This window comes from Convolutriloba macropyga, chromosome 1 (genome assembly GCF_964194025.1).
Source record: "Convolutriloba macropyga chromosome 1, txConMacr16.3, whole genome shotgun sequence".
NCBI classification, from domain to species: Eukaryota; Metazoa; Xenacoelomorpha; order Acoela; family Convolutidae; genus Convolutriloba; species Convolutriloba macropyga.
Genome location: NC_134468.1, coordinates 72,259,470 through 72,285,056, shown reverse-complemented (window position 1 = coordinate 72,285,056; position 25,587 = coordinate 72,259,470). Strand labels below are relative to the sequence as shown.

Sequence of the window (25,587 nt, the reverse complement as noted above, 5' to 3'; positions counted from 1 at the left end):
TTAATTCCATATTCTACGCTGAACGGGTTTTCAATGATACCACTCACAGCTCTCTACGATGATTATATCAATGGGCCAAAATTGACTGAATAAAAAAAGCCTATTTGAGTAAATAGTTCCTCCCCCCACTAAAGTGGGCAGAACATTTACGTGTCTGATTTAAAACAGATTTTGTATACAGTATTGCATCACCCTTTGCATTTTTACTGAGTGACTAGTAGTTGAATGTATGACAATATTCAGTCCGGGGAGAAGTTCTCAATAAAAGCAAAAATTACAACGATTATATTTTACCATAGTTTCTCGTGAGTGTAGTCGTTGGAAGCAAAATCAAAATTTATAACAAAATTTTTAATTAATGGTTGCAGAAAAACATCTCACTGACATCTATAAAAATTTCTGCTGCACCTCATCTCCATCAAAAACTTCTTGGGTTAGGCTGTCAAACTTTTCCACAAAACCCTCTGGAAACTCAGTTTTCCACCTTTCAGCGGTTCCTTTGTTGATGATGAAACTGAACACACTTGGCTTGTATCTTGTCCGCATTTCTTCCACATTCGTGGCCTCCTTCAGTTCTGATAGTTGATCAGGCGTTCTCTTCGTTAGGCTCAAAAAATCTGTAATTTTGTCGACAATTTCTTCATAGCTGCTCTGCAGGTCTTCATAGTGTATAAGGAGCATTGAATCTGGGTTTTCCCTGAAAAACACAAAACAGATGATATATTCCCTGACCTTGAAATTTTTCTATTTAAAGTCACTGGTTGTTGGTATTAGGACGATTTTTAGCCGAAATAACAAAAACTTGAAGGTTTTTTTTAAACACCTTATTGCCGTTTTCCCCCTCATTCAATTTTAATAAACGTAAATTGAGTTCGGAATTTTCATCCTCTTCTGTTTTTTTGTGTAGGAAAACAAACAGAAAAGGGTGAAAATTCCAAACATCTTTTACGTTTACTTAATTGTGAGGAGGGGAAAAGGACGATAAAAAACATTTAATAGCCAGTACCTCTTTAATTACTTCAGTTTCTGTCCGTTTTGGTGAAACTTAATCAAATCATTTTTTGCAACAAACGGAATGCACTTTTAAAGTCTACTCGACTTCTAATTAGTTACATCCGGTCTCAAAGAATATTGCTGAGTTGTTTTAGACAAAATTCTCTTGTTTAAATATAAAAAATGTGGCAAATACTGATTCTTATTGAAATTAAGAAGTGCTATTTTGTTCGTGGTGATGAAGATAACAATCAGCGCATGCAAAACTGGCTAAGACTGCTTGGGATTTCTCCTGTTTAAAAGACTTTCAAGTGCTTTTGAGACGACAATTTTTCCTTCATCAATTTTATCGTGCGCCCGTCTGTTCTAAACATAGTCATGATATGACGCAACTCAATTTAATTTTGGCATTCGTACATTCTTAGTGTTGACAGCTCAACCAAGCACATTAATGCATCTTTCTCTTATTTGTTCAATTATGTCTAGATTGATTTGTTTTTATCTCGAAACTCAATTTAAGTCCCTTGACTACCTGAGTATATTGAAATAAAGAAGTTTTCAAATTTGTATATAAAAAATAAAATCAAGAAAAAAGTAACCTGCATTTTGAGACCCACGCCTTCGTCCAATCCCACCAGCTTCCACAAAGGACATCACCTTTCACAAATCTATCTAAGAAAGACTCCAAACCATCACAGTCATAGTACTTAACGAGGCGAGGATTCGACTGATAAAACTCGTGAAAACTCAGCGCCAAATCTTTCGGGTTCCGAACAACAACAATTGTTTTCCTTTTCTTTGCGAAGATATCATTAGGGGCTAAGTGGGGCGGGAGATGACTTTTGAGTAACCTTTGTTGACCTTCTGGAATTTTCTCAGCTATTTGGTGTCCGAATTTCCCACCTGGGAACTGTAATTCCAGGTAGGGGAATGCTGCAACGACATCCATCGCTCCGGATGCTTTTACTTTATCGACTCCAAAGTAGAGTCCAATTATGATATTTTGCACCCAGGTTGTTCCGCTTCTGGGATAAGTACAGAGGAATACGTCATCAGGGAGGCTCTGGAAATTTTTGGCTTCTAGAATTGATTGTTCGGTAAATGGTCCTTGAAAAAGAACACCTTCTAGTGTGAATGAGTTCTGCAGAGAATCAGCCATTGTTGAGAACTTTTAATCATATAAGATGAATTTTCAAATTGGAATAATTTAAACAACTGGTGGTCAAATTTCTTATCTGTTCAAAATTATATCAAAAAATTGGGCAATTGAAGGTCACGAAGAGTTTAAATGACAACTGAGTAATCTAAATAACTTTCATTCTCCGGATAAAAGCGTAAGCTGCAAACAAAGCTCTTCAGCTTTCAGAGGTTTTGGCGTGAACTTGGTTGCACTCTAATCAACTATACACACCAAACGGTGAAACTAAACGCAGTTAAAGAGCTAAACATGTATTTAATATACGGTTTGGTAGTTGGTTTGTAGTATTTTATGTTTTGCATGAACCGACCGTATACATTCTATTATTCTATAGTATACAAACTGTTTTCTACAGTGCTTAAATGTTTTAGTTTGAACGCTTTTTATGGCTTGAATGTCGGTTTAAAAGACGAAATTTTAACTCCAAGTTCTGCTGAAGGAGCATGGCAGTGAATACTTAAAAACATTGCAGAAATGACATAGTACTCAAAGCAGACACGATGAATACAACTAGATGTTAATGACATAACCGAAGAAAAATTTCCTCAATTTTTCCGTTTGACATGGCGCCTGAAAAGAAGGCTACCCAGCTATAGACCTCAACTTATGAACAGAGCAAAAATATTCGTTTTTTTTTTGCTTTACTAGCCTGTAGTCTTCATGCGCGTAGTGGGATTTTAGGATATTTTAGGATAGTGGAACCTTTCAGGATATTTTGGGCAGAGTATGGTCTTTTTAATGATCACAAAATAGCGTTTCAACGGCCAAATTATGGTCAAATTACCGGTTGATCAAGGTCTGTTTTACGGGTTGAGCAAAAAATTTTACGTAGGCTTGCCTTTTCGCATTTTTGAAAATTTTTTCATTATTTGTTTTGCTTCTTTCTAAACTGAAGCAGAAACGGAGGAAGGCTCAACGTAATTGCACCAAAGCAATCTAGTTTAAGATACATTTGGAAAAATTTCAAAAGAGAAAAACTTATGATAAATCAGTTGTCGCACTTGCTCTTTTTGCCACATTAATTGAATGAACGGAAACATGCATTTTTTGTTATTACGCTTTCTGTGGAAAAGTTGCTCATGACATTGTGCCCAGGAGAAGTCCAGCGTACAAACGTACACCATCTAGATAAAGTTCAGTTTGAAAAATTTAAGTCAAGCAAAACGCATGCAAAACCTCTTTGGGTTGATTAAAATTCTAACGTATAAAAAGATTGGAGCTAAGGTCCAACATGACACATTGGGTCGAGAAAAATTCCATCAAGAATTATTTAGGTAGCCTAAAATCTTTTTTGGGCTAATTGGGCCAAACTCGCTTTTTCTTAGCAATTTTTGGCTGAGTTTGGGCTTTTCATAATTTGACATTTAAAGTTAAATGATTTTAAGTTTTGTTTGTTTTTTCTTTAAATTTCGTATCAAATGCAGTTGAGAATTTTTTAAAATCATCCCTGGCAATTACAAAGTTCTTGTTATGGGGTGTTGTTTCGCTGGATATGGTAAAAAAAGTTAGTTTGTAAATTTAACAAGAATTTATGATACTTTAACGGTTCTTCATTTTACATTGACGTCAAACGCAAAACCGAAAACTTAAGTGAAAACAATAATTAGCGCTGCTTTAGCATGTTGCATATTGTGTATTTGATTAATAGGAGCTGGAAATTTAAAATGTTTCAACAATGTTTTTCGAAAACAAAAACTGTGACAATAGTTTGATATTTTCAATATTTGATTCAATACCTATTAAGTAAGGATTTAGAGTATAAAATTCTAATGAGAAATCTGGGAAGGAACAGGGATCTATTGTTTAAAAACTCAGAACTCAGTAATTGCAGTGATGGAAAACGTTCTCGTTTTTGTTTTGGCATTGTATAGTTCAAATTACAAGAATATTTTTTCGAACTGAGAAAACATCTTGTAACGTGTGGAGTGTGGAACTTATCAAGAAACATTTTTCGTTTGAAGAAAAAATTTTTCCAATTAAATTCAGGAGGTGCGCAACGCTGGATCAAATTCACTTCTAATCACATGTCAGAATTGAAAAAATACAGATATGTACACACACACACACACACACACACACACACACACACACACACACACACACACACACACACAAACACACACACACAAACACACACCCACACACACGCACAGAGAGAAAGAAAGAGAGAGAGAGAGAGAAAAAAAAGAGAGAAAAAGAAAGTTCAGGAGAATTAAAGAAAAGTTTTTGGTGCAAGAGCGCTCTGTTGCAACTTTTTCGTTTTAACTCACTTTTCTGGAAAATTTTGTGGCAAATACCTTCTTTTTGTCTTTTTGAACAATTTTTTGTCGGCTTGTGTACTTTAGTTTCTGCAGTTAGCTTTTCTAATATTTCAATAATTTTTTGACTTAATTTTGACCATTTTAATCACTTTTTTTCTAATAAAATATATTCAAATTTTGGCTGGTTGAAATCCGCTTTCAGAGAGTTTTCCACTTTCGCATTTTTTCTCAAACAATTTTGGTATTAATCTCACATCTTTCTCAATTTTTCTGTTTTAATGGCCTCGAAAAGAAATGTTGTGAGTCTTCATATGAAAAATAGAGCATCGGTACATATTTTAAATGCGTGTTTCTCAGAAAATATATTTAACCCTAGTGGTGTGTAAATCTATTTTTGATGGATGAGCCTGCTAAATAGAACAACAAAAATGCCAACGAATCCGTACTCTTTAAACTTGCAACCTTCAGAAAACATAAAATTTTTTGAACTGCAAAACTTAAATTGTGAGGCAAATTTATTTTTAGTTGGAATATTTGAATGGTGAAATCCAGTAGAAACAACCTAGTAAAAAATATGTATTGTTCCACCGCACTTTTGCAGTTTTGTACAACTTTTTTACAACTCAAGTTTCATAAAATACTAAAGTACAAAAGTGGAAAAAAATTTTTTCTTGTCTTCTTTCGATTATTTTCTCATTCAATGGGGCTTTTTTTAGAAATATTAAATAAAAAAGCTTCTTTTCCCCTTTTTTTGCACAATTATACGATAAAAACGAAAAAATGTGCTCCTATTTTTTGTTCACTTCTTCAAAGTTAAAAAATCTTAAAATTGATAAGTTTCATTCCGTGAATGAAGAGACAATGCATATCAAGGTCTGTTGAAGAATCTTGTTTGCAGTCACATCTCTTAGAATGTTATCTCAAAAATATTATAGTAGACGTTGATTTATCTTTTTCTTTCTCATTAAAAGCATTTAAAGAAATAAGAGAAAAGAACAGCCGCAATAAATGACTAGTTAGAAGGAAAAAAGTTGAAATCAATTTTTATTTCGATTCAATTTCATGTTCCTTGTGCTTTTTGCTCTTTAATATATTGGTAGAGCGTAATATTTGGAGTTATTGTCACTTCTTTGATGCCTGCAAACTCGAAGCACAGTAGAAACTTGGGGTGTCAAAATGTTTTTGGATATTCACAGTTATTCTTCATGAACGTGCAGCAAATTAAAATCAAGTTTTAGTATTAACTTTTTTTTGGTAAATCTTACTCAGCACAATTTTAAGGTAAACATTAGGCAGCTTGCGCATGAACTATAAACTTTTAACTCAAATAACGCTACGTGTTGTTTCCTCAATTGGTCACGCTATAGTTTATTTGTTTTTTTTTTCATTAGTTTGCTCAGGCATCATTTTTATAGACCTTAATTGCGGTTATGAACTGAGAAAAAATTGTTGGACAAGTTTTTGAATTTTAGATGGCGATATCACTTGATTTTAAGCTATCAGTACATTGAAACAATTGACACGTGCTAGCCAGCTTTTTTTTCAATCAAAAATTCATGTTTCAGAAAATGTTTCCTAAAGCGGTATAAAATGGGACCACAAAGTGACTTAACGACAAAGTTGTTAAAGTGATACAACCAGGAATATGCAGGTAAGATCATATCCTCGAAATTCGTTATCGATACAATTTTTTATCAAGATGAAAGAAAACCAAAGAAAGTTCAATCAAATTTTCATCCAGTTTTCACGATGACTTTGACTTTCTGTTTTGCTTTTATAATAGTAGACGTTGACTTGTATTTTCTTTTTTTTCTTAACTTTTTTTGGATTGTTTATTTTTAATGGGTTATGCATCCTTTAGTGAACATCCATAAACTAGATTTATTATAGAGCCACTTACGCAATTCTAAACGTATTATACAGTTTTTTGTGATCAATAATCATTAAAAACTTTTTTCAATGTAGGTTTTTTGTTCGTTAATTTCACGCTGAAAACATTAAAAGGCGGCATCCAATGTTCGAAATCATTGTTTCAAATTTAAAAGTTATTAGAGCAACTCTTTTGCTCGTTATGTTGATTCTATGTCAACACCATTATAGTGAGAGTAAAGTTTTGGGACCTATGTGGGTTGCGACCCCACAATCTCTGAATTGATTGCAATCCTGTGCTCTCTACTGAGCCAACTGGTCCACACTGCGAGAGTCTTACTATGCTCTCTTATATTGAGCTATCATTTCAAGCTCAATCTTATGATCACAACTTATTTACTAGAGTGTATACTCTAACACACCCCCTTGAGTTGTGCAACGTAACTCCTCACTTTCAACTTCTGGTTAGAGCGTTAAGCTGGGCCCATAACCTATTAGAGCAACTCTTTTGCTCGTTTAATGATTCTATGTCAACACCATTATAGTGAGAGTAAAGTTTTGGGACCTATGTGGGTTGCGACCCCACAATCTCTCAATTGATTGCAATCCTGTGCTCTCTATTGAGCCAACTGGTCCACACTGCGGGAGTCTTACTATGCTCTCTTATATTGAGCTATCATTTCAAGCTCAATCTTATGATCACAACTTATTTACTAGAGTGTATACTCTAACACACCTCCTTAAGTTGTGCAATGTAACTCCTCACTTTCAACTTCTGGTTAGAGCTTTAAGCTGGGCCCATAACCTATTAGAGCAACACTTTTGCTCGTTATTTTGATTCTATGTCATCACCATTATAGTGAGAGTAAAGTTTTGGGACCTATGTGGTTTGCGACCACACAATCTCTTAATTGATTGCAATCCTGTGCTCTCCATTGAGCCAACTGGTCCACACTGCGAGAGTCTTACTATGATCTCTTATATTGAGCTATCATTTCAAGCTCAATCTTATGATCACAACTTATTTACTAGAGTGTATACTCTAACACACCTCCTTAAGTTGTGCAATGTAACTCCTCACTTTCAACTTCTGGTTAGAGCGTTAAGCTGGGCCCATAACCTATTAGAGCAACACTTTTGCTCGTTATTTTGATTCTATGTCAACACCATTATAGTGAGATTAAAGTTTTGGGACCTATGTGGGTTGCGACCCCACAATCTCTTAATTGATTGCAATCCTGTGCTCTCTATTGAGCCAACTGGTCCACACTGTGAGAGACTTACTATGATCTCTTATATTGAGCTATCATTTCAAGCTCAATCTTATGATCACAACTTATTTACTAGAGTGTATACTCTAACACACCTCCTTAAGTTGTGCAATGTAACTCCTCACTTTCAACTTCTGGTTAGAGCGTTAAGCTGGGCCCATAACCTATTAGAGCAACTCTTTTGCTCGTTATATTGATTCTATGTCAACATCATTATAGTGAGAGTAAAGTTTTGGTACCTATATGGGTTGCGACCCCACAATCTCTCAATTGATTGCAATCCTGTGCTCTCTATTGAGCCAACTGGTCCACACTGCGAGAGTCTTACTATGATCCCTTATATTGAGCTATCATTTCAAGCTCAATCTTATGATCACAACTTATTTACTAGAGTGTATACTCTAACACACCTCCTTAAGTTGTGCAATGTAACTCCTCACTTTCAACTTCTGGTTAGAGCGTTAAGCTGGGCCCATAACCTATTAGAGCAACTCTTTTGCTCGTTATATTGATTCTATGTCAACATCATTATAGTGAGAGTAAAGTTTTGGGACCTATGTGGGTTGCGACCCCACAATCTCTCAATTGATTGCAATCCTGTGCTCTCTATTGAGCCAACTGGTCCACACTACGAGAGTCTTACTATGATCTCTTATATTGAGCTATCATTTCAAGCTCAATCTTATGATCACAACTTATTTACTAGAGTGTATACTCTAACAAAAGTGTTTTCATATTTTACAAAATTCAAAACTGAATTAAAAATTAAGTTGTGATGTAATTCTCAGAAAAATTTCAAGTTTGTAAAAAAATTAAAATGCATTCAAACGTAACAATGAGACACAATTTACTAACCAAACAAAATCAAGCCGAAATTCATTGACTGCAAATTTATCCTTATTAGATAATCTTGCTGATTGTTTTCTGTTGTGAGCTGTATTTTGGCCTATTTTTTAAATATAATTAATGTTCCAAATTCAATGATTTTTTTTCAGTTGATGAATTCTTTAGTAGAATATGGTTTTTGTCAAAATAACACAGCACAGAAATTGCTTCATCTTCTATAGCAAGAAATAATGATTCCAGTATGTTTTTTGTCGAATGAGTATATTTTATTGCAATGAAAATTCAAAAATCTCCATGAAATAGTAATTTGGATACGGAGTTTTTTCTAAAAAAGGTCATAAAGAACTACATAACGGAAGCATACACAGAACGGTTTTATGGACTAATTGTTTTTTGAAAATAGAGTTCACAGAGTTCGGACGAAGAGCCATGAAGCATTTTGGCGGCAAAATACTACCTAATTGTGAGGCTTTTTTTCAGATTTGTTTGGAAAGCTATTGAGCTGTGTTGAGAATACCGTTTATGAATAAACCAATCCAAAAAACCAAATGTTTTGTAATTATTATGTATGTCTCGGTGACTATTGGGAATCTAGATTTTAAGAAAGCCGCGTTAGCTGTATCTATGGATATTATTATCAAACAGGCAACAAATTTTTCGCACAATTTCACATTTCGTCAAATCAACTGAGAATTTTGAAGGGCAGCAGTTATTACGCACTTTGTTTTCCGTATGTCAACAAGCTGATAGATTTTAGTTATTTTTTGAAATTTTGAAAATGGGAAATGCCTTAAATATTATCTTTTGCAAATAGCTGGGCTCCATTCAAACTACTCCTGCTCTCGTTTTTGACACTGAATTATATGTAGCTGTATAATGCAATTTAGTCTTCAATTGACAAGAAAAATTTCTTCCCCGCTAGAAACGCCACCAATACCAATCGAAAATTGAAATACTCTATATTTTTTGAAAATTCCCAAAGAATGATTTGATGTTTAAAAACCATGTGTCTCCGTTCTGTTATGAAAGAAATGAATGAACTGCAACTTTTCGAAATTAGTACTATTTCTATTCTTTTTTTAACTTCTAACGTTTAACTATTCCTTGATCAAGGAAACAAATTGATCTTACGTTTCATCGTTCGATCTCTATATTTAAATTCTTAACTAATATGATCGTTTTTTGTTCGTTGACATTTTCTAAGTTACTTCAATGTTTTCGATACTTAGCAATTTTTTCTTTAACCTTGACCGTAAATCCTCACATATTTTGGACGTAAATATTTGGGACTATAGAATTGAAACAAACTGAAACGAACCTGGTGTTCGGTTTTCTAAAAAAAATTAAAACTTTTGCGAACGTGAATTAACAAAATATTACTGTTAGCTATGTTAATGTGATAGATTGTCCCAAAATATCGTGAATAATATGATCATAGTTCTGCACCTGGCAATTAATTAATACTCATCATTATTATTATTCTGATCTTGTGCGACAAACAGTTTTCAATGGCAGCTGTTACAAACTGAAAGCTGGAAACCCAAAATGACTCCATACCAATTTAACCCAGCAACATATAATAGGATATAAAGGTACTCTTTAAATAAAAACCTAAAATTGTTTCATTTTTCTAAACATTTTTGTGATTTTGTGATCGCGCTTAGGAAAAATTTGGATCTTTTCAACCTTCTCTTCCCCAAGTACAAAGGGTTAGGCACTTCTTGAATAGAATTTAAGCAAGCAATTTATTGCCCGAGCATAACTTACACCTCTTCTGAAAAAGTTAATTATTTTTGGAAAAGGGGGCTAGCGGAAAAGATCCATTTGTGGGCTGGTTAACCAAATGAAACAATTCTAGAAACCGTTCTCACTCAAAATATGAGTTTAATGATTGACTACATATACTAGTGTTTTCATAAGGCACATCGGCTAAGTGCCGATTCCATGAGATGAACTCAAGTGCCACGTCTAATAATTTCTGCTCGAGAGGAATGCGTCTGAACACTCGTATCTTTCGGGCGAAATCTCGTTCAGTCGAAACTGGAATTCGCCGGCAGCAGCCTCGGCCGGTGCATCACCCGCGGGGGCAGCTCCTTCGTCTGCGGGTTTTGTCTCTTCAGCTGGTTTGGTATCTTCGGGTTTGGTTTCCTTATCTTTTGAGAATAGGTTGCCCATTGTGATTACAATGTATTTGTATATGCTTTGACTTCTAGGATTGTACTACTGAAACCGAAAGAAATTGTACTACTGAAAGTTGGATGTGAAAATAATCAAAAAAGCTTATTATATAGTAGCACATTACTCTATGTAAAATGAAGCACCTGAATCTGGGGAGCGTAAAAATTATAAGTCCATCTTGAATTTAGCGTAGATCTTACATATTTTTGCGTTGAATTTAGCGTTGATCTTACAAAAAATCAACCCGTAGAACGCTGGGTATGGGACTCGAACCACTGACCTCCTGTTTACTTGTCGCCACTTCTACCATTGCGCCAACGTACCTGGGTTTCCTTAAGAGCCGCAATCCTTATAAAGCGTAGATCTTACATATTTTGCATTGAATTTAACGTAGAACTTGCATTTATTTTGTTGAAATTAGCCTAGATCTTACATATTTTTCGTTGAGTTTAGCCGAGATCTTACATAATTTCAACGTATTCAACGCATTTATCATGTGAGAAGTACTGGGAAAAATTTAAAATTTTTTTTAAGTTTTGAAAAAAATTTGAATTCCTAAATTGGTCTGAATTTAATTTTGCACCGTAAGAGAGCAAATGGTTATTTTTTGCTGACTTCATTTTTCTCAATTGAGCAGTATAGGGTTCGAAATAGTGAAAAAATTAATTTTTCGAAAGAAAACTTGAAAAAGTTTTGAAATCGTAAAATGGTCTGAAACGGATTTTGCACAATAAAAGAGCACTAAAAAATAATTTTTCTCTGACTTCACGTTTCTCACCTTTGAACCACAGGCGTCGAAACAGTGAAATTGATTTTTCGAAAAAAACTTGGAAAAGTTTTGAAATCGTAAAATGGTCTCAAATGGATTTTGCACTATAAAAGAGCACTAAAAAGTGTTTTTTTGCGGACTTCGCTTTTCTCAACTGTGAAGTATAGGATTCGAAACAGTGAAAAAATTGACTTTTTGAAAAAAAAGCTTGAAAAACTTTTGAAATGGAATTCATAAAATTCAACCTTAAATTTTTAAGATCTAAGCCAAAATTCTACGCAAAATATGTAAGATTGGTGTTGAAAGCGTTGAAATTATGTCAGATCTACGCTAAATTCAACGCTAAATATGTAAGATCTACGCTACAATTCAACGCTAAATATGTATGATCTACGCCAAATTTCAACGCAAAATATGTAAGATTGGCGTCGAATGCTTTGAATTTATGTAAGATAAACGCTAAATTCAACGCTAAACATGTAAGATCTACGCTAAAATTCAACGCTAAATTTGTAAGATTTACGCCAAATTTCAACCCAAAATTATGTAAGATTGGCGTTGAATGCATTGAATTTATTTAAGATCTACGCTAAATTCAACGCTAAATATGTAAGATCTACGCTAAAATTCAACGCTAAAAATGTAAGATCTACGCCAAATTTTAACGCAAAATATGTAAAATTGGCGTTGAATGCGTTGAATTTATGTACGATCTACACTAAATTCAACGCTAAATATGTAAGATCTACGCTAAAATTCAACGCTAAATATGTAAGATCTACGCCAAATTTCAACGCAAAATATGTAAGATTTGCGTTGACTGCGTTGATTTTATGTAAGATCTACGCTCAAGCGTAAATCTTACATAAATTCAACGCATTCAACGCCAATCTTACATATTTTGCGTTGAAATTTGGCGTAGATCTTACATATTTAGCGTTGAATTTTAGCGTAGATCTTACATATTTAGCGTTGAATTTAGTGTAGATCTTACAAAAAATCAACGCGTAGAACGATGGGTATGTGACTCGAACCACTGAACTCCTGTTTACTTGTCGCCACTTCTACCATTGCGCCAGCGTACCTGGGTTTCCTTAAGAGCCGCAATCCTTATAAAGCGTAGATCTTACATATTTTGCATTGAATTTAACGTAGAACTTGCATTTATTTTGTTGAATTTAGCCTAGATCTTACATATTTTTCGTTGAATTTAGCGTAGATCTTACATAAATTCAATGCATTCAACCCCAATCTTACATAATTTTGCGTTGAATTTTGGCGTAAATCTTACATATTTAGCGTTGAATTTTAGCGTAGATCTTACATGTTTAGCGTTGAATTTAGCGTTTATCTTACATAAATTCAAAGCATTCGACGCCAATCTTACATATTTTGCGTTGAAATTTGGCGTAGATCTTACATATTTAGCGTTGAATTGTAGCGTAGATCTTACATATTTAGCGTAGATCTGACATAATTTCAACGCTTTCAACACCAATCTTACATATTTTGCGTAGAATTTTGGCTTAGATCTTAAAAAATTAAGGTTGAATTTTATGAATTCCATTTCAAAAGTTTTTCAAGCTTTTTTTCAAAAAGTCAATTTTTTCACTGTTTCGAATCCTATACTTCACAGTTGAGAAAAGCGAAGTCCGCAAAAAAACAGTTTTTAGTGCTCTTTTATAGTGCAAAATCCATTTGAGACCATTTTACGATTTCAAAACTTTTCCAAGTTTTTTTCGAAAAATCAATTTCACTGATTCGACGCCTATGCTTCAAAGGTGAGAAACGTGAAGTCAGAGAAAAATTAATTTTTAGTGCTCTCTTATTGTGCAAAATCCGTTTCAGACCATTTTACGATTTCAAAACTTATTCAAGTTTTCTTTCGAAAAATTAATTTTTTCACTATTTCGAACCCTATACTGCTCAATTGAGAAAAATGAAGTCAGCAAAAAATAACCATTTGCTCTCTTACGGTGCAAAATTAAATTCAGACCAATTTAGGAATTCAAATTTTTTTCAAAACTTAAAAAAATTTTAAATTTTTCCCAGTACTTCTCACATGATAAATGCGTTGAATACGTTGAAATTATGTAAGATCTCGGCTAAATTCAACGAAAAATATGTAAGATCTAGGCTAAATTCAACAAAATAAATGCAAGTTCTACGTTAAATTCAATGCAAAATATGTAAGATCTACGCTTTATAAGGATTGCGGCTCTTAAGGAAACCCTGGTACGTTGGCGCAATGGTAAAAGTGGCGACAAGTAAACAGGAGGTCAGTGGTTCGAGTCCCATACCCAGCGTTCTACGCGTTGATTTTTTGTAAGATCAACGCTAAATTCAACGCAAAAATATGTAAGATCTACGCTAAATTCAACGCTAAATATGTAAGGTCTACGCTAAATTCAACGCTAAATATGTAAGATCAGCGGCAACTAGCGTTGACAAGTTGGAAAATTCACCGCCATTTCTTACATAATTTTGCGCTGAATGCGTTGAATTTTTGTCTTTAAATACAACGCATTCAACGCAAAATTATGTAAGAAAATTGCGGTGAATATTCCGACTTGTCAACGCTAGTTGCCGCTGATCTCACATAATTTTGGCCAAATTCCTCGGTCCGGGAGACCCAATAAAGCATTCTAAGAGCTCCCACGAATATCTGATGATATATTACTTACTATGAGTTTGAATCATATCAACAACTATGCTGCAAATCGATAAGTCCCAGACTGACGTTCCAAGCAACGTTCGAATCAACTTCAGATCAGCCTAACTAGAGCGCAAACTTGTTGTTCCGACCCACTTAGTGGAGGAAGAACTATATACTCAGATGTGTTTTTTTGTTCAGTCAATTTTGAGCGGTTGATTTATTCATCGTAGAATCTTGAGTGGTAACATTAGCAAGCTCTTCAAGCGTAAAATTTGGAACGAAAAAGATTTTCTGAATTTGCTGTTTTTCAAGGAGTTATCGCAGTTTAAGTTGTTCGTAAATATTTGATAGTTAATTCACGTTTAGTTCCATTTTGTCCAATTTAAGATTTTTTTGATCAAATTGTTGTTACAAAGTATACTTTTTCGCCAAAATATGGAACAATTAAGTGTTATTCTCGGACTAGCAGCAATCAGTAGGCTAGTTTTGGTCTCATCGGAGATTGTGAAAGGATTCGAACTCTTTTGCAGCGCTTTATTTTAAATCTTTTCACATTTTTCATGTTGTTTTTTTATGTCAATTAGAAAAAACAAACTTCAGGCTAAGTTTTTTTTGTGTGCCAGAGCCTATTTACGGTCAAATGAGGCCCAATAAACAGTTCTATGGATTAGTCTTGTTGACTGAAAAAGCAATCGAATTACTAATTTTTATGAACCCGTAGGTTGATCCTACTAATGGGAGATCTTATATGCTTTGCTTTGGATCAAAAATTAGTTCGGTTACCATTTTTATATTCTAACTGATGGTTTTATTGTTTTGACGCTAGGAGTTTACACAAAACTTTAAAATGTTTTTATATCTGTAGAAAATTGAGATTTTTTGATGTCTTGTCAATGTTAGTACAATATTGAAAGCTCCCATTGGCGTTAAATAGACTCTTACATGAATATAGAGGAAGTCATCGGCAAATAGATTGAGGTTTTAATGACTTCGACAGTTTCCTCTTGAACTTTTCTATTGAATTTTAGGTTTTGCTTGTTTTTGTTCTCCTTTTTTGCCGTCGTGAGGCTTAATCTGATTAATGAAAGGCCTCATTGATTTCCAATATATTTAAAAAATAAATTTTAACTTATCGGTTCATTTTTGTCAATTTTTTAATGGGTTTTCATTTTTTTTACTGTGGACTCTCTTTAACAAAACACTGAATAACCGCATTGATCCTGATAAAAAATAATTTAACGTATCCAAAACTTTTCAGTAACTGCTTAATTTTCGAATGAAGTAGACACATTTTTCTCCATTTTTCATATTATTTTCTGGTTTTTAGCCCCTGTAATTGTTGCTCTATATAGTCGCGGAATTTTTTTTTGTTTATTGACAACTATAAATAGCTTCTGTTGAAAAACCTAATTAACTTGTTTAATGCAGTCAGTTGACAGCTAATGTTTTCGATGACTTCGATTTTATTTGTTCCGTAAAATTGTGCAATTTTTTGAACGTTCCCTTTTTTGTTCTTCTTTTGTCAATTTGAAAATCAGTCTCCTCAATGAGAGATCTCTTCAACTTTCTTCTCTTCTTAATTGATTCATCCCTATTTGTTTAAATTGATGTTTTAGGTCGTTAACACTGTGCGTTTTCTTTAAAATCTTTGGAGTGATCAGTTTGGTGTCTCCTTATTTTGTCCTTTTTGACTTAATAATAAGTCATATTGATTCTTAAATGAGACCCCAAAATAAATAAAAAAATTTTCTCGTTTATATAAAAACAGAAATTATAAAAAAAAGGTTGGAAATGATAATATGTAAAATTCTGACGATATCTGATGACTTTAACGGCTTTAAAACTTTCAGTGTTCGTGAACTGTTTTTAAATATTTCTTTGTTTCTGTATCTCTAGTCAGTTTAGTTTGGAGTGCTGATTTATGGCAAGTCATCGCCAAAAACAGATCTTTTGAGGATTTGAAAGTGACTAAATCATAATTTTTCAGCTAAAAGCTAATAGTTTCTTAATAACTTTTTTAAATAACTTTTGAAGCTAAGGATATGAACTTAGGTAGTTTAGATTCTGATGGTATTTTGACTTTGTTACGATGTGCTTTTAAAATTAGATATTGAGTTTTTTGCCATAATTAATTTTTTTGTTTTTGTTTATTTTGTCATCTGTATTGTCTCGTAGTCATTTTAATTGCAGGTATCGTGATCTCCCTAATGCGGCACGGCATTATATAATTCATTAAGGAGATAGGGTTTGTAACAATTCTATTAACTCATATGTCTGTTTGTTTATATCTCTAATATCTTCATTTGTTTGACAGTTAAATCAAAAATGCGGATGAGCGGGTCGGAACATCATGTGCGAACGCACATTGCCGAGCTTTATTGTTACTAGTACGCTCAAAGAATTGTGGTCTCGATTATCTCAAGAGCTCAGGACAGTCTGATCAGAGGTGGGGCAGATTTGATTGCCGTTGAGTCTGCTCAGCGAAAATTTTGAACGTAATTGAGTGTGATCTGACGCATTTGGCTTGGAAAAAATTTCTTTATCAGAAGAAAACTTCATGTTAATTGTTTGATTAAGTGTTTTTGGCCCAACAAACAGCCAAAAATACACAAAAGAATGGATCATTTGGCTCTGATCAGAAACAAGAAGTCCAGCCGATAGATACAGTTTACGGGTAACTGTTGAATAAAAGTTTACCCGGATATTTTAAGTTTCTGCAATTGTTTTTGGCTACATTAAACCTCGGCTACATAAAAGTGCAACGTTTCGAATGTTGGGTTTCAGAGGCAAAAATTGTTTCAATATAACTCGACTTTCAGATCAATGTCTTGCTTTAAACTTCAATAATATAGAAATAAATATTTTGTTTTTTAAATGATTTACCTAAGGATAAAGCTGTTTTGATCAGTCTATCTGGGGCAGTCACCAGTTTGAACGCAGGATAGTTTGACTAGAGATGCACTCTAAATAATGTCTAGCCACCATGTGCAGTGGTAAAATTTAGCTACACAAATTTCCTCAAGATTGATTATCTGCACACCGTTCAGGTAAATTGCTGTAATTTTTTAAATAAAAATCGAATAGATAAATTTAAAGAAAAAAATTTCCAGAAAAACTGCATTTTGTAAACGAAATTTGTAAGTTATCTTGTTGAAAAGGAAAAACGTTTTCATGAAGCTTCTATATGATTTTTCCAAAGTTAGCAAGAAATGAACACTATTAAGTTTCCATTTTTTATTATTAAACTACTTCTTTTCCTCTTCTGTAATTTCTCATCGTGCTTTGGGACTTCTTTCTAATCAGTATAAAATTTTTATTTAAATTAAAAGAAGTACTGGTGAACAACAGTACAAAACTTTTCTTATTTTTTGAGCTATTTATCAAATTTTTTGTCTGTCTGCAAAAACACGTGAGCCGAAGTATCCACTGCTCTGCGAACCAAAAAATGATAACCTAGATACCATTGCTCTCTTGAAGATATTGAATGGCCTAATGAAAACTTCTAAATTAGAGAAATATTTTTCACACTGCAGTCTGGCGAGAAAAGGCCAACAATTCTTTTTATAATTAACCGATAGAAATGTGGGTCATTTCTAGACGTATTCGTTGTTAGCTTTATTTTCATTAACAAGAGTTTGTGGGCATGGGCATGGGCCCAAAGATGCTTGCTTGATCGCAGATTGAATAGAGAGAACCTGACGAGAGAAAATTTGACCCAAGACAGATTTGAAAAATTGGTTTTCCGGTGGTCGTAAGCAAAGTTATTGTCCTCAACTTTAGGTGAATATGAGACTACAATTCTCGTGGTTTGATGCGAGCTAGTTTGTTGACTGAAATATCATCAGGCTTTTTGCCGATAACTGAAACACCAAATTTTTCATAATCTTTCAGAGATTTAAACGTATGAGCAACCCAAATTGTCCCCAACCTTAATTTGAATAGAGAAAAGCTAAATTACCTGAACAATAAAGGTAACTTGTGCAGTTAAATTTTCCTTAAATTTGGCCTGTTCAGGTAAATTTCAGGTGAACTCAGCAGGAGGACTACCTGCACATTTCAAGCAAAATTAACTGCAATTGCAGTACGTTTTAGTACCGTGCAGGTAGTATACAGAAACTTCAAAATACCTGCACAATTCATTTAAGTTTACCTGCGCGTAATGAGTGTGATTTTGAGCCTCAATTGTTCTGATCAGAAACAAATTTAAATTCACTGTGTTCTGAGCATTTGAACACAGTGGTTCTGGTCAGAAGCCTATTCGACCATCCCTGGGTCTCATCAAATGTCAATCCAACCTGAGACGGTCTGATCAGGATCTTTTTTGTCGCTAGAATGATATGATCAGAGATGGTTTCTGGCTGGGACCTCCATCAGCTTGAAGCAATCTGAGCTTTATTGATTCCTCTTAAAAAGTTCCTTCTGCTAAGGTTGGGAAATGCCCACCATCATCAAGATCACATGCACCCCAGCACACACACACACGCATACACGTGCAAACACACTCACACATACACACACACACACACACACACACACACACACACACATATATATATATATATATATACATAAATATATATATATATATATATATATATATATATATATATATATATAAATATACGCACTTACACACATAAACGCATACATACGCACACACGCACTCACAATCATTTTGACCCATTGTTTTTGAATAAATTCAAAACATAGCTTATAATAATTAAAACATGCTAACCTTTTGTATTTACCAAATAAAACAAAGTACAAATTTAAAAGGTTAATAAAGTCACTGTTCCTTGGAATCGGCAAATTTACAAAAAATATAAAAAACGAGAAGCAAGATCACTAATTGAACAATATGCATTTATTGGTCGAATAGCTCAAGTGAAATGCACGCGTGATATTTTGTTAAAAGCTATATTGTCACTAACCTTGCAAATAGGCTTCACAATTTTACATACAGCACAAAGTTAACACTCAAATGTCTGACCCGGTCGAGATCCGATGACCCGGTTTCTTTAATTGAAATGTTCACGCACTTACCACAGGGAAACGTTTTTGGTATACTCAATTTCAAAACAAACCAATCCATGATACCAACTACTATGCCTAATAATAATATGAGCCCAAGAATAGTTATGTAACAAGAAAGAAGGGAGGAAAGGAGGGGTGGAGAGGGCAGGGCGGAGGGAGTTTTTTTTTGAAAGATTGATTGGAATCGACGGGGAGTGTATTTAACCCCCCCCCCCACCCAGTGTATTTAACGCCCCCAGAAACAAAATAGATCCAACTGCAGTTTAATTAAATCATTCTATTCTGTTGCCCCCTCAGTGATTTTACGCCCTACTTACAACTTATGTTTTGTTGTGTAGCCCGTTACTATTTGCACGTGCCATTGATGCAAAACAAACACCTAGACGAAATTATACCCCCATCTTTTAAAACTCTGTTAAAGTTTTCAAGACTGCTAATATTGGACTGCTAACTTCTGTTAAACGTGGACGCCCCCAAAACTCGCAATGGATGGGCGCAACTTTTTGCATAACTGTTAGCCGATCAGTCCTCCAAGACATTTATTTACAACAAGGCGGCTCGTTAATGTGCGTTCGCACATGATGTTCCGACCCGAGCTCATCTACATTTTTGACTAAAATGTCAACCAAATCAAGAGATAACAAAAATAGATGTTTGAGTTTAAAACAATCGTTACACATTCTATCTACTAATTGAATTACTAATGCCATGCTTCATTACAGCACCAACGTGACCTGACATTGAAGAGACTAGAAAAAAAATAGCACCAACAAAATTTTAGCGGCAAAAAATGAATATCTAAATTTAAAAGCACCTGGTAACAACGTCAAAATGCAGTCAGATAAAACCTTAACTACACAAGTTTACCTTTTACTAACTATACAGCAGATGAAAAGTTTTCTTAACGAGACTAGGTAACAAGCCGACAAAAAGAACGAACAGTGAGGCGAAACTTAAAAATTAATCAACATTTTTTGCACCAAGAAAATTCAAAAATCTTAAAAAACATTGGTTTTTAATAAAAAAATCCTTGATAAATTACTAAAAAGTCATTACAAAACCAAAAGCACCCGTCTGTGGTCAGACTATGCCATAGAAACAAACTAAAGAGAAACTCAAAAAATTACAAACGATTTGCGAAAACACAAACCTTTGCTACCATTAAAATCAATAGCTATCATCTGAATATGTATTTTTAATTCAGTTGTTATTTCTGCTATTTCAGTTGAAGGATTTATACTGAAAGATTAAATAAGTTTACTTGGGCCACATTTAAAAACCATTGGGATCTGTTATTACGCGATTGTTCTGAAGGAAGAGAAAAAGAAACGCAAAAAATGGCCATTCAATAAACGTTCAGAAAAACGAAACAACAGTGGCACATAATATCAATATATATGTTATTTCTTGAAATACACGAAATTCGATGGGACATCTGATTGATGAATAGAAGTTAAATTTGACGAAAGGAACCTATTCGCTATATACTGAATGTTTCGAGCAACATCATTCATTCAGTCCTCAATTACAAGCCTATGAGATCTGTGAGCAATTTACGGCTACCTAAAGAACAAAAACAGCGAATTCAGGAAAAAAAATTGAGCGACAAAAGGGTCGAAGGCATTAAAAAAATGAACTTTTCACTAAACACTCTTCAATTTTAAATTAATTTTTCAGGAGCAATGGGAAAACCTTTTTTATCAATATAATTTCAAAAAATCAACAAATATAAACAAATACATTAGACGCACGAAAATTGCGGGAAAACACGTATTATCAACGCCATTAAATTCATTAGCCTTCAACGGAAGCCAGTATATACAATAAATGATGCCTCGAGGGGACAATAAGTTTTTTTGCCAATCGTATTTCATCAATAAGACCTTACAACAAGTTAATGACTATGAAAACAACAACAGAGAGAGGCAAAAACCACAAATTCAGTAGAAAAGTGCCTGAAGAAAATGTCGAAGCAACTCAAATCATAAGCTCTTCCCTGAAAACTTTATTTATGATCCGTTGAACTTCTTCCCTAAACCAATAGGGACTCTCAGCAGTAAGATGATGTGATAAGATTTCAAAAGGATCGAAAAACAAAATAAAGTACCCAAAAAAAATATGAATTCTCGTGGCATTGATGTTTTAAAACTAATAGGTAGAAGATAAAACCGCTAACCAGATTAATTTTGGCTATAGTAGAACGGAAATGGATTCTGTTAGAACCAACAATGACCAAGAGTATTCACGAAAAAAAATTAGGAATGGTTGAATTTCAAAAAAGTTTCGAAAAATTATTTTTAAACCCTTAACAGCCAGTAAACTCAATCTTTCATCGGAGCTCAATGACGATGCTCAGATATAACCCATAGGGAGGAAAATGATGTCTGTCATGCATAGATAGTTAAAAAGACATCACAATAAGTCTTATGACAGAAAACAATAACAAAAACAGCAAAAACTAAAATTCAGTAGAAAAATGCGAGAAGAAAGTGTCGAAGACAATTAAACCATTAGCTATTCTCTGAAAACTTTCTCTGTGATCCACTGAACGTCCTCTCTAAGCCAATTGGATTACAATAATCTTTGGATAATGTGATAAAGAGTTCAAAAGTGACCAATAATTCAAAAAATCCAAAAAAAAAATTTAAAAAAATTGAAATCTTTGTCATTGAAGTCATATAACCAATAGCTAGAAGATAAAACAGCTAAACAGAATATTTTTAGTCGCAGTAAAAAGCAAGTGGGTCCAGTCAATACTGAAACTCACTAACAGTTCAAGAAAAATTTAGGAATTGTTATTGTTCAAATAAAATTTTCGAAAAATGATTTTTATTTTAACAGACATTAAATTCAATAGCTTTCAACGGAAGTCAATAAAAACGCTCAAAGATGCCCCGGTGGCAGTACATTTATGTTTGTCATGCATAGGTATTCATTATGAGATCACAGTAAGTATAATGACTATTAAAACAACAAAAAAAAAACAGGAGAAAACCAAAAAATCAGTAGAAAAGTGCAAGAAGAACGTGTCGAAGCCATTTAAACCATAAATTTTTGTTTAAAACTTTTATTGGTCATCCACAGAACATCGTTTTTAAGCTAATGGGAACTGTCAATATTTGGATAATGTGATAAGATTTCAAAAGTAACCAATAATACGTAAAAATCAAAAAAAATTTTAAAAAATTGAAATTTTTTGTCATTGAAGTCATATAACCAATAGATAGAAGATAAAACCGCTAACCAGTTTAATTTTGGTTGCAGTAGGAAGGAAGAGGGTGCTCTCACCCCTGGACTGACTTACAATTCACTATAATAAGATTATGATTCTTTAATATTCAAAAAAAAATTCGAAAAATTATTTTTTAAGTCTTAACAGCCATTAGCCGCCCCCTCAATGAAATAGACATGTTCACTTAATGCTCATTATGGAACATATTGCACTGTTAGTCAATGAATCCCTACCATAGGACTCCAAAAAAAATAGTAAAACTTCAAAAGGAAATTCAAAATTTCATTCAAAATTACGAAAACTCAGAATCGAAGCCAAAAAAAAACATGAGCAATTCCTTGAAAACGACGTTTTTTGTTCATTGCGCTTCATTCGACTATAAAGGAGTTTTGTCATTAATAGAACGTCGATATAAAATGTGACTTGTCTCTAGGTGACTTAAAAAAGCAAAAAAGAGAAAAGTTTTATTAAAAAAAGGGCTCTCAATTAGAGTTCGATTTTTTTTGATAGTGAACTTCCCTATGAGACCAGAACTAGTCTTTCTATCGCCTTGCATTCAACTTTTACGAACTCAAAATTTATTCTTTTTATAGAAATTTGAATTAATGTTTTCGTAAAAAAGATCTTAGTTTGAAGAAAATTGTACTAAAAGTGAACAATCATGCTAAAGATCCCATTGTTCACACAAAACTTCAATCCTCGATAACTCCTCGAAAAAAACGAAATTCAAAAAAATCTTTTTACTTTTGAATTCTACGCTGGACCAGCTTTTTAATGATACCACTCACATTTCTCTACGACGAATATATCGATCGGCCAAAATTCACTGAACAAAAAAAAAAAACCCATTTGAGTATATAGTTCCTTCCCCCACAAGTGGGGTCGGAACAATAATATGGGTTTATAAATGTTGAACACCAAACTGCACTGACACTTTAACATCCTGAAGCAAAAAATGAAATTCAACCTCATAGAAAAACTATAGTAGTTAATTGGTTCAACTCAAGGAATGAAAACTTCAATAGCTTTATAGCATAAATATAACTGAAAACATCTAATCAATGTAATAGATACACTTTCAAAATTGTAAATGGAGAATCCTGCAAAAATTGAAAGATTTTGCGAAAATGGTGTGTCAGAACACAGAACAATGCAAGACGAAAACCTTATCTTGTATTGAGCGTTAGAAAAAACTCTAAAAGAACAGATAACAGATGAGCAATATTCTACAAGAGATACCTGTGGACATGAAAAAGAAGGAACCAAACATTATTTAACATTACGTTGTGAAAACCACATATGCTGAAATCAGTGATAAAGCGAACCTTGTTGACAAAACGTAATTAAATCGAAACAAAAATGACTAAATCTTTGATGCGAATTGTGATGACAGTAAGAATGCTTAAGTTGGTGACTGGTCCCCCTAATCAAAAAACTAGATTAGAGTCGGCGACGAGATCAAAGAGTTAGAATCTATAAATGGTCACCAATTTACTCGCCGCTTGGCTACTGAAACCGTGACAATTAAAGTTTTTTTCTAATAACAGGATTTGAACAAATTTCACTTGCATTCTTTGCTCGAATGCGCCTTCTTTTGTTCTTATGTTTTTGTCTCATCTTTCATAAATTTTTCCGAAAAAAAATGTTTTTCTAGTCTTTTTTCAAAAGTGGTGCCGCATGATGTTAAGAGATTCAAAACTATCATGTTATGAATCAGTGAAATTTGATAACTATATTTTTGCTGAAGGCGTGTTATTCATCTTTTGATTTACACTTCACGACACCACTGCGTTTTAGAAATATTTTTAATCATCATTACAAAAATTTGATCAATTACCATTGTAATACTTGAGGAGCTGCTTTCATCATTTTATGAGCTTGTTCAAGACAAGGAATGAACTATGCCACATGGTTGTTATTGCCACCGAGAAGTTATCAAACTCCGAGGCGGAGCCGATCCGTGGAATTACTTGGAGAGGGCAATAACAACCGTTTTTTCAATCAACTCTTTATGGGAATACAACAGATGCATAACTGACAAAAAACTGCAGCTGGTTAGACTAGATTTTTCTGCTACTTTTTTCTCACCACTCATAGCAATTCATAGCAACTTCGTTATTGCTACGAGAAATGATTAAATTGATTGTAGAAATTGAGAAAAGTCATTAGGAGATCTTGCTGATTGCTGAAATCTTGAAGAAATTTTTCAAAAATAACGCTTTTTTGTACCGGAAACTGATTATATAATAATTGCTTGCTGAAGAAACCCATATCTATACAAAACTAACGAGTCGCCATACACAATTTTCAAAATTATCTTACCAGTTATTTTGGGAAATACACGCGTGCTTCCTTCTTTTGTTTTGCTCCAATATAGCAACAACTCTTTCCTTTCTCTCCAATTTGTTATTATAAATCTATCCACTGGTTAGTGTGATCCCTTTGTCTCTAACTCTTTGTTCTGCTCTATTATGCTGTTTGTACTGGAACGTGTGAATGAATTGTGAATAAATTTGGGAAGTTGGGAAGCAACAAATGTTTGATGAAAGTTGAATGGTCTCGCGCGGAGCCAACCAAGCAGCAAGCAATGTCCATATGTATTACTTGGGTAACGGGTGGTACGAGCACACTTGAGTTTATTACCACCACTCTAAAACCACGGATGCATAACTTGCATCCGTATCTATTTTCTTACCATCGTAATATATCTGGTACAAAATTGACAATTCATCCTGTTCAGTTTGCACCAAAAATTGAAGTAAAATTATTGTCAAAAAGTTAATACTCCGTTTCATACCATGTATTTCTCTATACGTTAGCTTGTAGAGAGTTTAAGTCACAAACATTAATTTTTTGTAAAGAAAGCATAATGTAAAAAGTTAAAAAAACAATTGTGTAAAATTTATTTGGTTTGAACAGAAAAGTTGAAGTAGAAATGTGTTCTCAAAAATGTTAACGCTCTATTTCGTTCATAACTTCTTATAATCAGAGCTTTTTCATAAAACGTAACTTTATTTTCGCTTTTCTTTCATGTATCTCCCTCCTATTAACTTATACTATAAGGGATTTATACCAAACTAAATTGAAGAATAGATTTCTAATGTCAAAAACCAAACGCTTCATTTAATCCTATCTCTGTCAATGCGCATATACGATAGCTTTATTTAGTTCATCACTGTATTTGAATTGAGATTTTTTGTGAACTTGATCAAATGATATTGAACTGAGTTACTATGTGGGAAATGAAAGGAAATACATATTCGAATTGTTTGACATTACA

General features: G+C 33.6%; 2 protein-coding genes across 2 annotated transcripts in view; both read right to left on the bottom strand.

Annotated features, from left to right (window-relative positions):
- The window catches only part of LOC142342349 (uncharacterized), a 337,600-nt gene that overhangs the window by 86,156 nt on the left and 225,857 nt on the right, over nt 1-25,587 (bottom strand). The gene's annotated exons all lie outside the window — the stretch shown is intronic.
- LOC142351214 (sulfotransferase 1A2-like) lies at nt 337-2,464 on the bottom strand. The gene is made up of 2 exons (XM_075403347.1): nt 1,593-2,464; nt 337-697 (listed from the first exon to the last, which is right to left on the bottom strand). Exons 1-2 carry the CDS (start codon nt 2,150-2,152, stop codon nt 388-390), a joined length of 870 nt encoding a protein of 289 aa, XP_075259462.1. The 5' UTR covers nt 2,153-2,464; the 3' UTR covers nt 337-387.

Excerpts from the sequence above, each read along its gene's own strand:
- LOC142351214 (XM_075403347.1), bottom strand. The coding sequence starts at position 2,152 with ATGGCTGATTCTCTGCAGAACTCATTCACACTAGAAGGTGTTCTTTTT. Across the intron at positions 698-1,592 it reads GCGTGGGTCTCAAAATGCAG|GGAAAACCCAGATTCAATGC; the intron begins GTTACTTTTTTC and ends TGTGTTTTTCAG.